The 14,314-nt window shown below is 35.0% G+C and overlaps 1 protein-coding gene across 1 annotated transcript; it reads right to left on the bottom strand.

Moving 5' to 3' along the window:
* Window positions 1-7,392: 7,392 nt before the first annotated feature.
* On the bottom strand, window positions 7,393-13,899 carry stx19 (syntaxin 19). The gene is made up of 2 exons (XM_065293088.1): window positions 13,702-13,899; window positions 7,393-9,905 (listed from the first exon to the last, which is right to left on the bottom strand). The coding sequence occupies exon 2, from the start codon at window positions 9,813-9,815 to the stop codon at window positions 8,940-8,942; it is 876 nt and encodes a 291-aa protein (XP_065149160.1). The 5' UTR covers window positions 9,816-9,905; window positions 13,702-13,899; the 3' UTR covers window positions 7,393-8,939.
* Between the last annotated feature and the right edge of the window lie 415 nt (window positions 13,900-14,314).

Below are 14,314 nucleotides of genomic sequence, written 5' to 3'. Positions count from 1 at the left end.
ATCAAAATGCCACAGCTACTGTATGGTCCTCTCCAGCCTGCACCTCGTATCAGTTTCACTTTGAAAGTCAGGATCTATCTCTCCCAAACCTGCCCTGACAGAACAGCACCCTTGTGCCTCTGTAAGCCACAGTACCAGAGAGGCTTGGGAAAAGAGATCCTGACTTCTCAGGACAGGTGCTGAGATGTCCTACGGGTTAAAAGAAGCAGATCTAAGAACAACAAGGGGTTAAATCAGATGAATATTCATGTCCATTGTGTAAGGAATAATTGACGACGGGCCATTGAATTATAAGAAAATAATGCACACCCAAGGTGCAATGCGGCACAACGTGAAGCGGAGTGCCGTTACACCGCGGGTGTGCATTATTTTCAAATAATTCAAAGGACCAGAGTCAATTATTCCTCTTATACCACGGTTACCACAAACATTGCTCCGGTGCCTATTTTTAAAACATTTGACAAGTTAGGTGTGCGATTATGAGAAATTAATGCATACCCACTGAACATTTCTCAGCCAATCAGAATACAGCATTCAGCAGACCCGTGGTATAAACAACTGATATCCTGGTCTCACAGACTTTTATTCGATGCATTTTGTGAGGACAGATTTGCACACATGACTTGTTAGTCCAGTTTATTGTGAGATCCCCAGGTATTTGTAAGGGTGAGGTTGTATCTGCACATCATATTTCTACATCACAGCCACATATATAGACAGGGGAAAGTTAGGCTTTTTTTCCTGAAGTTATTTGTTAGTTTTTTTTGTTTTTGGTATGTTGAGAGGTAGGTAATCACTCCACAAAGCTGATGATTACTGTGTATCATAGAATCCAAATCATCTTTTGTCAACACTGTAATCAATAATATGGAAAAATAATATACTGGATAAAAAAGTTGGCACTCTGTTATTAACCTGAACAGGAGAAATCAATTCAAAACAAAGAACCTTAAAAATATTTGGTGAAATTTTTGATTTTTTTGTACAGTAATTTCTTTTTATTATTATTGCATAGCAGCTTTACAGCAAATACAACACAAATACAATACGATACAGGCAACAATACAGGCAGCATATACAAGCATAAACAGAAGCTTATGGAATATATAGAATAGGAATAGGGCTGTCAAAAGATTAATCGCGATTAATCGTATACAAAATAAGAGTTTGTGTTTGCATAATATATTTGTGTTTGTGTATTGTGTGTTATGTATATACAGTACTGTGCAAAAGTCTTAGGCCACCATGCCACAATTATATGTGTTGTTTTTGCAATGTTATAGTGATGATATATAATTCTTTCTCAGTCTTTTTAATAGAATACATCCAGAAAAAACAGGAAATGTGTTTATAGTATTAAAAAATTTATTAAAATGTAAATTGATGTGTAAAGTTTTTAGGGTAAACTCCCCTTCCACTTGAGCAATATCAGGAAACTTCAGGATCTCTTAAACTTAAATAAAATTAAATCCTAATTTCTAATTTTAAAGAAATAAGTGTTTTTACTTAATTCTGCTCAAAAACACTCAAGATGTGTTTAATGCCAAGAGAGGTCACACTAAACACCGTCGATTCCGAAAGAAGACATTTAGTCCTGTTTTTTTTTTTTTTTGTACATATTTCCATATTTTCTGTATCTTAATAAAATAGATTGAAAAAGAAAATATGGATATACATCAAAACTTCTAAAACAACAAGTCTGGTGACCTAAGACTTTTGCACAGTACTGTACTGTACATGTACATGCATGTAAATGTTTCTTAAATACATACATGCATGTGTGTGTATTTATATATACAAAATAAACAGTGCACACACACACATATATTATGCAAAAACTAACTTTTATTTTGGATCACAGTTAATCTTTTACAATATTTAGCATATATATTGGACTATTAAGTGGTATTAAACAAAACTGTGCATCATTTAAGACATATACTACTAATGCTATTTGTAAAAATAAATGTCTGTATGTTTGCAACCAGAGCGTTATATTTATAGTATGTATTTTAATAATGTTAGCTGTAATGTAAAAACAAGATAATATTTGATTTTCTAAATAGAGAGAACACTGAATTCATAATTTTGCAAACCTGGAAGTCCCTTTAACACATGGCAATGTGCCGTGCCTGAAGTTTCTCTTATCTTGAAAATCCAACACTAAGGCTTCTTATTAAAATTCCTGATGCACTGCTAACAGAGTTGTACGATTGTAATCTCACTCCAACATTTTCACAGTTTGGCAGAATATGGCAGATATTTGAAGGCTTATTAAACAAACCCCACTGAAACCTCAGCCAATCACAAACTTTCATCTGATGGTTTCTTCTCCAGGAGACCATATGTTTAATTCACTCTTCACGAGAGCATTTCTTCTGCCAAAACTCTTGCTCTCCTCTGAGGCCACTTATTTTCCGACCAAATAACAATATAAATGCTGTTTAGATCAGAATTATTTTAAATCTCATTATCTCTAAGCCTTAAATGATCTTAAATAATAAAGTAAAAGTGTATAAATTATATATATATATATATATATATATATATATATATATGCAACAAATATTCCCCATCTCCCACAGTCACTGATTTTAACTTTCCTAATGCAAATCTATAATTGTTTATGGAAATTGAGATATTCAGTTGCCTAAAAATGTCTTTATTCAAAAGGTTTAGAATGAGTATGAATGTTTAAAGAAAGGTGAACTGTATATTTAAGTCATAAGGCACCATTTACGAGTTGCCATCATTGCAATTATTTTTACACACTGTCATAACCACACTGTAAAAAATACTTTGCTGCCTTAAAAATTTTGGTAAAATCAACTCAGATTTACAAGTCATGTCAACAAAGATGAGTTGTCACAACTTATAAAATATAGTTGAGAAACTTAATTTTATAAGTTATAACAACTCACCTGTAGTTATAACAACTCATCTCTAGTCAAGATAAATAATAGTACATTGAAATGACTTGTAAATTCAAGTAGATTCAACAAAAAAATTTAAGGCAGAAAAGTATTTTTTACAGTGCATATTGAGATTAAACCTTTAGTCGTTTTCATTTTAGTTCAAAATCTCATGACTTTTTAACTTACTAACAAGTGATTTCTATCAAATATATTAGTGTACTGTGGGAAAACTATCACATGAGTGACATTTACTAAATGAGCCACTGCTAAACCCAACTCTAACTGTGAATGGCTTCTTCCCTAGAGAGCCCTGTTCGTCTAAAGAGGCAGCAAAATAAAGAAGTACTGGGGAAGTATAGTCATCCAAATAGTCACGGTTCAGAGGATGAGTCTCACCAGTGCCAGTAAATTAGCCCGGCCAGCTGGAGCTGGTGTAGCTCCTATTGAGCGAAAGGCTTTCCTGAGGCAGGGAAAAACTATTTCAGGTACACACTGCAGTTTGCCTTTAGCTGATGATGAACCAAGGACCCGGCAGTCTGTGCCAAAATATTAAAGACCGCGACCTGGGAACAAAGAGCTCCATTCACTACATTCTGATGTGGTCGGGTTATTAAACCACTGATGTGATCTGTTAAAAGCAGAATGACAGAGAAGCAAATTGATGTCTTTGACTATTAAGGATGAGCAATTTCAGAAAAGATTGACCTTTTCCACTTCCTACTTGCTAGGATTTTCAATAAGCTTCATATTAATTCCCTGAGAAAACAGTATTATATATTACACATAATGTGTACTTTAGACATTATGGATGAATTCATTGTTATAATTGGCCCGAAACTCTTTTTAGAACTGCACACATTTATCTTTTCATGCAAATGTTTCTCTTTTTCTTTTGAAGATTAAAAGAGAAAGATAAATGTTTGTTAAGTAGTAACCTCTAGTAGTAACCACCGTTTGTTATTGTTCTCTTTAAAAAAAATTTAATAAGATAAATTTGTCCTTACAAAGCGCAAACCCTCTTCAGATTTCATTTGTGATTACTCTAGCAAAAAAAAGTGCTGAGTTCTCTCCACTCACTACTGCTAACAAAGTCAAAGCAAGCTGTTTAATTGGGAAAATAGCATTAAATAGCTTTTTTGATGATTCATCTTTTAATCTGGCTGTATTAGTGACATTGTACAGCCATCAGTCCACATAAAAAAGTCAGTACAGGAGAAAGTGTCTTTTACTTACTGTCCTCTTCCAATAGACCCTGATGTGATATGGTCATATTTCTTTTAATAAACATGTTTTCCATTTGAAAGTGGATGTGGTATTCTGGTATTTTTCAAAAAAAAGAAATTGAAAAGGCAATTACCAAAGTGAGATTAATACATAAAGAAAATAAATAAATATAAACATAATATTTCATTTAAAATTCAAAATTAATAGCTTACCATTTTAATAATTGAAAAATTTAGCGTAATATTTGTATTCATAATGAGAATAGAATAAATTAGTCAAATTTGTCAATATAGTACACTAACATTGTTGCAATAAGTAAATGGGTAGTTTACATTAAAATTACTACAGTATGTGTTTAAAATATTTTGTAAACAGTATGCTTTTATAATAATTATAAAGGAAGATTTTATGATCTTATCTTAATTCAGTGAATATATTTACAAACATTTTAAAATGTTATTTTAAATAAAACTGATTGATGAGGACCATATGGAAATTAAGACGCTATTGCTAAAATGTTTTTGTAAAGCACAACAGTGTGCATTAGGAAAAGTGCTACGTGAATAAAAATGTTTTACTTTGTCACATCCAGAAATTGTTAGTGACACCACCTAAAACATATTTAAAAAGTTTGTAGACATGTAAATTATCCAATTTCCCAATATCTATACCATATTTCTGTTGTTGCTTAATGTGTCCATATAGTGAATCTTCATTTGATATAGATATCATAGGCCATTTCACAAAAAAGGCCAAGACAAACACAGATCTATTAACAGAAATTTTGCCAAACAAGATACAAAAGATATTAAATGATACTCCACTGTGTATTTTATTTTATTTTTCTCATAAAGTCTCAATCTCGCTGTCTTGCAGTATCAGCTGTTATAGATATGTGGGCTTTGTTTCTGTGGTTTGCAGCGCCATCTGCTGGTTATCAATATGCCGTGACGCGAGCTATTATATCCTACCATCATTTACTCTCGTGTTATTTTAAACCTGCATGAGTTTCTTTATTCTGTTGGACTTGACAATGCTTTGAAGACATGGTAAAAATTGATTTATTGATATGGTTTTGTAGGCCTAATGTTATGTCTTTCTTTGCTTAACCAGGAACGCATGATTATAAAATCTAGGGGGCAATTAAGGTGCAAAAGGTGCATGGCAATATCATGCATTTTGCTTTTGCAGAAAGAAATGGGAAACTGTTTAGTCGTTCAAGTCTGTCCATAAACCGTCAAGCTTTATCTCTATCCATTAAAATCAAACATATGCTACTCCGAACAAGATTAAGAAAGTATTTCTTTTTTATAATTATTCATAGTACTTGACACACAACGCAAATGTCCATATCCAAGGATTTTAACTTGTACTTGTACAATTATTTATCGACAAATGTTATCCAACATTCCCCACTGTTCATTCTGGATTGTTTGGTAATAATAATCCTACAATGCCCATAATAATATTGTGAACTAATCTAATAAGTCCAACACAGTAAAATTATAGACTATCATGCAGTCTAATTTTAGTAAAAATATGCTATTTATGTCACACACACACACACATATATATGTGGCAGCACGTCACTCCTCATCGGAGGGGCGAAAATTCAAAATATGTGTTCGGAGTGTCATGTGTGTTGCTCGTGTTTTCAAAAATATGTGTTTGTTGCGTCATGTGAACCATGTGCTCACGGGTTTTGTCAAAATAAGTGCCTGCTGCACACGCGTTAAAACCGTTTATGATAAAAGAGACGCTCACGTTCACAAAATACACTCAAGACACTCCCTTAACAGTAAACTCTGATTATGCATTAGATTATGTGAGTATCTGGCAAACGCGAGCGTCTCTTTTATCATAAACCCTTTAGACGCATCTGCAGCAGGCACTTATTTTGACAAGACACGTGATGCACATAGGATCACTCGACGCGCAGAACACATATTTTGAAATGATGAACCACAAACATGACGGGCTACATACATGTTGTGACATGTTGTAAACATTTAAACAGTACAAAATGAATGTATGTATTTTTTGTGGGTGGATGGGTGTGTGTGGGTGGTTGGTGGATCGAGGGGGGGGGGGGTTGTGTTTGTATAGGTTTATCGGTATGAATTGTATTGCACCTTAAAGTATTGCTCTTGGTAGACTCTCTGTCCAAGACAAATTTCTCCCAAGGGAGACAAATAAAGAAACTAAACTAAACTAAAACTTCACATCAAGCTCCCTCAAAAAAACTGATTATTGTGGCGGTTTCCTGGACAGAGCTTATCTCAGACTAAAATGAATGTTTGAGCTTCTTCAATTTAAAAACATCTTGCACTGTCATATCTTAACATATTTCAGTGGCTTTGTTTTGTTTTAAGATGCACACCAGTAATTGTTTTTGTAAGATATGTTTGTAAAAAATTTCTAACATAAGGCCTATAGTCCTGGATTAATCTAAACCCTCTGCAGGAAACTTATAAATATTAATTAAATTATAAAATATTCATTACATTATATTATAATTCATTCTAAATAAAAATTGGTCGATGCACCAACAGAATGTTTGCGCTTTATTGTGTGGTACCGTTTTATAAAAGCAACATGGCACTCGTGCCTGGTTGATATTTTGTCCAAATGTGACCCTGTCTGTGAAATCCAGGCTCAAGTCTCACTCATTAATTTCGCAATGATTTTAATCTTTGATATGATCTTACTCAATCAATATTAAAGATCTTTCAAGGTAATATCGTCTCTGTTCTTCATGTGCAATGATTTTATGTAAAGAAATTAAATAAAATGACTTTAGTGGAGTTTCCAAAGGCAGTAGTCACATATAAATGAGCTTCTATCCTCGACTATTTTCAAAGAATATCATATACTACCATAGTTCCATAATGCTAACATATTTTTGCTCCAAGTTTAATTTTATTTTATTTGTAATTTCTCTATGTTTTTGTAAATTATCTTGGTGAACACAATGTAAACAAATGTCTGTTGAAATTACAGTGTCACTGGATATTACTGGCAACTAGCTCCCAGTAACTTACTGTAGATTTTACATTTATGTTAGTTACTGGCAGCCGTTTGTTTAAAGTTAAATGAACATTTTCTGTCTTTATCTTTTACAGTAAGTTACTGGCAATCAGCTGCATAATTACAGCATTTTTTACAGTGCACAGTTCTTCTTCTTGCTTAAGTGTATATAATTATATTCATCTTTTTCTATGAAACAACTTTTCCACAGCACAGTACAGTACACTGACACACCCATATCCTAGTAATTATGCTGAAACATGATAGCGTCTAACCGGCTCTGTTGACTCACCAACGTCTCCTATTTATCTTATCATAAAACTAACCAGCTATCAGCTTCAAATAATTATCTATGGGCAAAAAATGGTAGACATGGTAGACAACATTTTGTGGACATTTAAAAGTGGCGACATATTTTTATTTTTACAATACAATATCTGTAGTTCATATGAAATAAGTAATGTTAATTCTCAGTCATCATTGTGGGAGAGGCTTGTATGCTCAATGTATTGACTGAACATTTCCTCGGGACTTGCACAAGTCTTACACATTTTAGTGTTTGTTGAAGAAAAATATTTCCAATAACAAAATAGCAAGAACATGATGGATGTCGATAATTTAGTAATATAGCAAAAAGCTGTGTGAATTTATTATTTATAGTAAACAAATATACAGACTATACCAGTGGCACCCAGTGACTTCTTTTTTCGAGGGTGCACGATGCGAAGTTCGTCACAACATGTATGTAGCCCGTCATGTGTGTGGTTCATTATATCAAAATATGTGTTGACGTGTCATGTGATCCTATGTGCATCACGTGTCTTGTCAAAAAAAGTGCCTGTTGCAGACGCGTCTAAAGGGTTTATGATAAAAGAGACGCTCGCGTTTGCCAGATACTCGCATTATCTCATGCATAATCAGAGTTTACTGTTAAGGGAGTATCTTGCTTGTATTTTGTGAACGTGAGCGTCTCTTTTATCATAAACGGTTTTGACGCATGTGCAACAGGCACTTATTTTGACAAAACACGTGATGCAACAAACACATATTTTTGAAAACACGAGCAACACACATGATACTCCGAACACTTATTTTGAATTTTCGCCCCTCGGATGAGGAGTGACGTGCTGCCACATATATATATAGCATATTTTTACTAAAATTAGACTGCATGATAATCTATAATTTTGACGCATGTGCAGCAGGCACTTATTTTGACAAAACACGTGATGCACATGGTTCACATGACGCAACAAACACATATTTTGAATTTGCGCCCCTCGGATGAGAAGTCACAAGCCATCACTGTATTATACAATACTTTTTTAAAGACATAATACTACAGGAATAATATAAAATTTTAACTAATTAAAAAATAAAAATAATAATAATAAATATATTAATGTGGCTTATATAATTTATATGAAGTCACAAATAAGCATTTGTATTTTTTTATATAATCTCTCTAATTTTTCAATCTCTTTACTGTTATGCAGACTTCCTGCTTTAATGTTAAATTAAAACGTGCTTAGCCCCCTGTTCTTTGTCCCTATACTGTAAAAAAGTTGGAACAACTTAAAAATTACTACCTAAAAACACCTAAAAATATGCATTTTACTTTTTTCCTAAAGTGAAACTTTAAGTTGAATAAACTTATATTTTTGGGTGCTACCAATCAAAGTACTTTTTAAGTTGATCCAACGTTTCACTTTTTTCTTGCTTTAAAGTGCATTAGGCCGAAAAGCTTCCCACAATTCATTCTGCATTGCTCTGCTATCTGCACCAGGGACAGCAACAACAGCACAGTCTCCTGAGGGGATTATTTTTCTTGTATCTGACAGCAGTTTTAAACTTCTCCTTGGATGCCGCAACATAGTCTTGTGTCTTCTCTACATTGGCTTGTATGTTGTCTATCTGGTGCCCCTGCTCCTCCACCAGCATAAATACCTGTAGAAAGAGATCTCGCAGATCCTTCATGTTGCTCTCCAGGTTTACAAGCTCCTTGTGGCGCTGCTCTATCTCCGATAGCTGGGAACGAGTGATCTTTGCATCCACCATGATGTTTTCATTGAAGATCTCCCACTTGCCCTGCTCTATCATGTCATCCACCTCCTCCTCGGACACCTCGCGGCCTGATACTTCCAGTTGCCGGATAATGAACCGCTTGCATTTGTCCTGCTTGCTCAGGATCGAATCGTTGTATTGACGCATCACTAGCTGGAACTGGCGGAAGAGGGCTGCATGCTGGGCCTTCGTGATACGAGAGGTGGCTGCGTCTGGGCCCAACTCGGCTTCGGTGCGCTTGACCAGCGTGGACAGAGCATCTAACTTCTTATTCAGGCTCTCGGCCAACAGCTTGATGTCTCGGGTCATGCTGCTCTCCTTCTTCATGATGCTGAGGCGCCTCATGGTGGCTACAAAGTTTCTTTGCTGCTGACTGAACTTTCTGACCTCAGAAGCAAGCTCCTCGATGCTGTCACGAATGCTCTGGGTCTCCTTTAGGAAGTTCTCAAGGACAGGCTCCTCCTCAAAGATTACAGCTTGCTGCTCTGTCAGGAATGTTGGCTCTGTGTTCTTCATATCTTCAAAAAAAGGGTTGTTGTTCGCCAGCCCAACACTGGCCTTCAACTCCTCCATGCGGTCCTTCATGACTGCAGAAGGACCTTGATGGAAACGGTTGCTGATTTTTTCTTATCTGAGTATTTTCTTTGTGTAAAACATTCTGTAGCTTTTCGTGCCCTGTAATAACAACAAAATTGTTGTATCAAACACCTAGGGGTTGTAGTTCGATTCGCATTATGGAAACACAATATGAATTTTGAACAACAGGATGGTCAGTAAAAAGTGACAGATGTTTAATTTGAAGAACAATATACTGTATTTTTTCAGTATTTAAAGGAACATGCCCACATTTTGGGAATTTAGCTTATTCACCGTATCCCCCAGAGTTAGATAAGTCCATACATACCTTTCTCATCTCCGTGCGTGCCGTAACTCTGTCTGACGCAGCCCCCGCTAGCTTAGCTTAGCATAAAGACTGGAAGTGAATGGCTCCAGCTAGCAAACTGCTCCCAATAAATAACAAAATAACGCAAACATTTTCTAATTTATGTGTTGTGGTTTGTATAGTCACAGGGTGTACAAATTACAAGGTCATATGAGACACAGCCATCTTTAACTCTGCCCAAGTAGCAGTGCTTCTCCTTCTGAGAATATGGTTTCCAGTATGTATACTGTTAAAAGATTGCTGTGTCTCATATCACCTTGGTATTTATACACGTGTCACTATACGAACCACAACACATAAATAGGAAAATTTTTGCGTTATTTTGTCACTTTTTGGGAGCAGTTTGCTAGCTGGAGCCATTCACTTCCAGTCTTTGTACTAGGCTAAGCTAGCGGGGGCAGCGTCAGACCGAGTTACAGCACGCACGGAGATGAGAAAGGTATGTATGGACTTATCTAACTCTGGGGGATACGGTGAATAAGCTAAATCACCCAAATGTGGCCGTGTTCCTTTAAAGGCAAGCCGCAGAACATTTTGGCCACTAGGGGGTGCTAGACATGTATTTTTCAAACCCCTAGAGGCCACAAGCGCAGCAGCACTGTCGCAAAGGAAAAGAAGACAACTCTTTAGGTCACAAAGTGTGCCTTCCGGCATGTCATCCGAATATAATTTCATGGGTTTTATTTTTTTTTAAACGCTGAAAGATCACGTAGCTCACGTTTTCAAGCCAGTTGTAATGGTGGACGTTTGGTTAAAGTTTATAAAAACAATTTCCTTACAGGGGAATCGAACCTGGATCGCCTGTGGCGTACCTCCATGAGGCTACCACAGCGCCACAGTGTCACATGATAATAGTCTCTCTCTAATAAATAGCAAGCAATATAACATTACTGACTAGTCCAAAAGCATGACGGCCAAGTCAGCATCGGTCAGAAACCCCTCCTCCTCCTTTAGTTCATGCCAGCGAGCGAACGCTGACCCTATAAAATTGATCCTCATTCTTCTTTTTATTCTATCACTCTCCCGTTTTCTCTTTCTGGTCTCCTCTGACAAAACCTTGTGTTTCTTTTTCTTAGTTGCTGCTTCGGCCATGACAAAAACATCAGGAAAATAAATAGTTGCGCTCTCACGTCCGAATTTGAGGAAGTGGAGGAAGAGACGTATGCCGTAAAGCAGATTTTTGTAGTTTTTTGTTTTGTGCTCTGGTTACTACCCGAAACCCCAAGTTTAAAAGTATGAGTTAAAGTGATACAAACCCCGTCAGGTAATGATGGACATGTCATTCAACCTATTTTAAGTCGATGTACCATCACAAGGGTCTTGAAAATATATTATGAAGGATGAAAAACTACAAAGTGTCACTTTAATTAACCTTATATTTTCTCAATCTTATTACAATACAAACACACGCTGTTTCTGCTTATCTCAAGTTAATCTTTAGTACCTATAGAGTAGTATTACATCCTTTATTATACATCCAAAGAGTCTTTAGTTTTAGCAGATTTATAAAAGACAGATCAGGTTAAAGTGCCCATATAAGGACTTCCACTGTACTTTCTGTACTAAAATTGCCCATAAAAAAGTTAGATTTTTACATATGAATCTTTCCGAAACTTGTGTGAACCCTGGTGAAGTGCATTCTACACAGAAATACTCATACGTCCAACTGCTTTTTTGACACTTTGCCAGTTTTTAGCATGAGGAATCCAACTCTTAAACAGTGTTAATAAGTTAAAATGCATGAAAAAAAATTCCCTGCCATTGACAAGTTATCTTGTCAATTAAGAGCAAACATTTGCCTGATAAAAACATGTTTCTGATGAGTTTTTATTGTAATCAATACCGCGATTACCACTAGAATCTTCCCCAATTTATAAAAACCTGAAGCAAAACATTTCTTAATTTTTACTACATTTTGGTTTTGATAATCATTCTGAATGACAAAAAAAGTTCTTAACAAAAATGCACTTATTTCAGCTTTTTGCCCAAATTTTGAAGAAAAATACCCATATTTAAGAGTTTATAAGCAGAGAAAAATATTAGGATGAAAGATTTTTCCCCGTTTTGTTTGTTTGTTTGTTTGTTTGAAAGCAGAGGGTCTGTTCTTTCATTTGATATATTTGTATGTTTATATATTTTTAGAAGAACATTTTCCTTAAAGGCATTTTGTGATTTTTTTTGAAAATCACAAAAATGCTGGTCGGCAACTTGTTAAATAAAAAGGCTGGCGGGCAATGAGTTAATGTTTTTTAATGTCAACACAATGGGTTATTGTTTGTTCATGTTAACTAATGTAAACAAACAGAACCTTATTCTAGTGTTAGAAATAATACATCTCTGTGTGTGTAGTCTTATGAGTGATCATGTGAATGTTCTTCTAGTTAGATCACAGACTTCCTAGAATTAACTGAGTTACAGAAAACAGACTATTATGGCACAAGTCGAGGACACATTTTTAGGCCAGTTGCTTATTCATGCACTATCCTTTGGCTGCAGAGGCCTTGAGTAAAGTAAGGATTAGATGAAAATCTTGATCTAAAACCTGCATGTGCAGTATTCCCAATCCACATCTTAATGCTAAGCATTCATCACAGTCAGCGTAATTTAAAACGTCTGTTCGGACACTGTACAGAACATGATATATTACCAATCACTGGGATTTGTTTTAAATTGCTTGTGGATTGAGGCTTTGGAAACAAATGGTAATGCCAAGGGCTGGCTACACCAAAAAATGTCTGAGGGACATAAAGGCAAAAAGAGCGAACTACAAATCACTGGCTATCTAATTACTAGATGGATTTCAAACAGGAAAGACTGCAGTTTCTCACATGTATGTGAACAGGTCCACCCAAGCTCCTTAGGGAAAAGCTTATGAATATAACAGTGGGCTTTGTTTTCTGCTGTTCTGGGATGAGGAAATCACAAACATTACTGCCACTGCCCAAAACCTACAACACATTCTCTAGTGCTCTTTCAGCTATTATGTGACTTTTACAGATAACAATGTAAAAATCACATAATAATAACAGTTTAACTTTCAAACTATTGTGGTTTATGTCTTAGAGTATTGTTTTATGTTTAAGTGTTCACCTTTTATTTCAAATGTATGCTGAAATGTAATATTTAAGACCTATTAAATTAATTAAGTAAAATTTTAGTTATTGTGTTAGTGGACATTTTTAATTTTGACAAGTTAAAATTATTAATTCATCAGATTATTTTATTGTAAAACAAAGCATTTGGAACAAATAAGGGAGCATTCAACATGTTATGTTACTCATTTCATGGCACTTATGATGTTATCTATAATGTATATAATACTAAAATATTAAATATATAATACATTAAATTAAAAATTAAATATAAAAAATTTAAAATGTGTTTAATATGGGTCTTTAAAATAATTATATTTTCTTTATTTTATAGCCACAGTTATACTTTATCATAACAGAAATACATAAGAAAGAGATCATTATATAATTTTGTTTGCCCCATGATAAAACAGATAATACAGAGAAAAAAAATTACCTTTTATCACTTCAGATCCCTGGAAGATTGAGAATTGCTTCATTTTATGTTGCCTGGCATGATACTCGACATATTTTCTGGCTATGTAAAATCAATGATGTGTTCAGGAATTCCTTGGAAATCATGAGAGGCATTCTTTGAGTCCCATGGACAAAAATGTGAGCTTGTAAGTTTTCCTTCTTCTCCAGTGGTATCAGTTATCTCTATCAGAGGAACAACACAGACTTCTGGGAAATCTGGTTGAGCCAGTATTAGACCACACCCCTTGTTACAGTTAACTCTGTTTGACCAATGAAGGGTAAGGTTTGTTCAGCAGAAGAAGTGTGGATGATGTGATTCAAAAAGACATTGAAAGAGCACATGCAGTGGTCCAAAGAGGGTATAAACAACCTCTGATCAGAAGACTTCCTAAAATACTTCAGAGCAAAGGTCTGAATTTGTACACAAAAACATAACAATATGATAACACAATGCAAATTTAAATCAATTTATTTACTGTACATGATAAACCAGCTCTGATTATCCTTGACACCGCATAACAGACACTGACATATCTGTTACACTTCATTCTTAAATGTGCTTTATTTGTTGTCTTGTATACTGAGTTACACTT

Source organism: Paramisgurnus dabryanus, chromosome 15 (genome assembly GCF_030506205.2).
Source record: "Paramisgurnus dabryanus chromosome 15, PD_genome_1.1, whole genome shotgun sequence".
In the NCBI taxonomy this organism is placed as follows: Eukaryota; Metazoa; Chordata; class Actinopteri; order Cypriniformes; family Cobitidae; genus Paramisgurnus; species Paramisgurnus dabryanus.
Note: the sequence above shows the minus strand (reverse complement) of the source record. Positions and strands in the feature narration are given on the sequence as shown.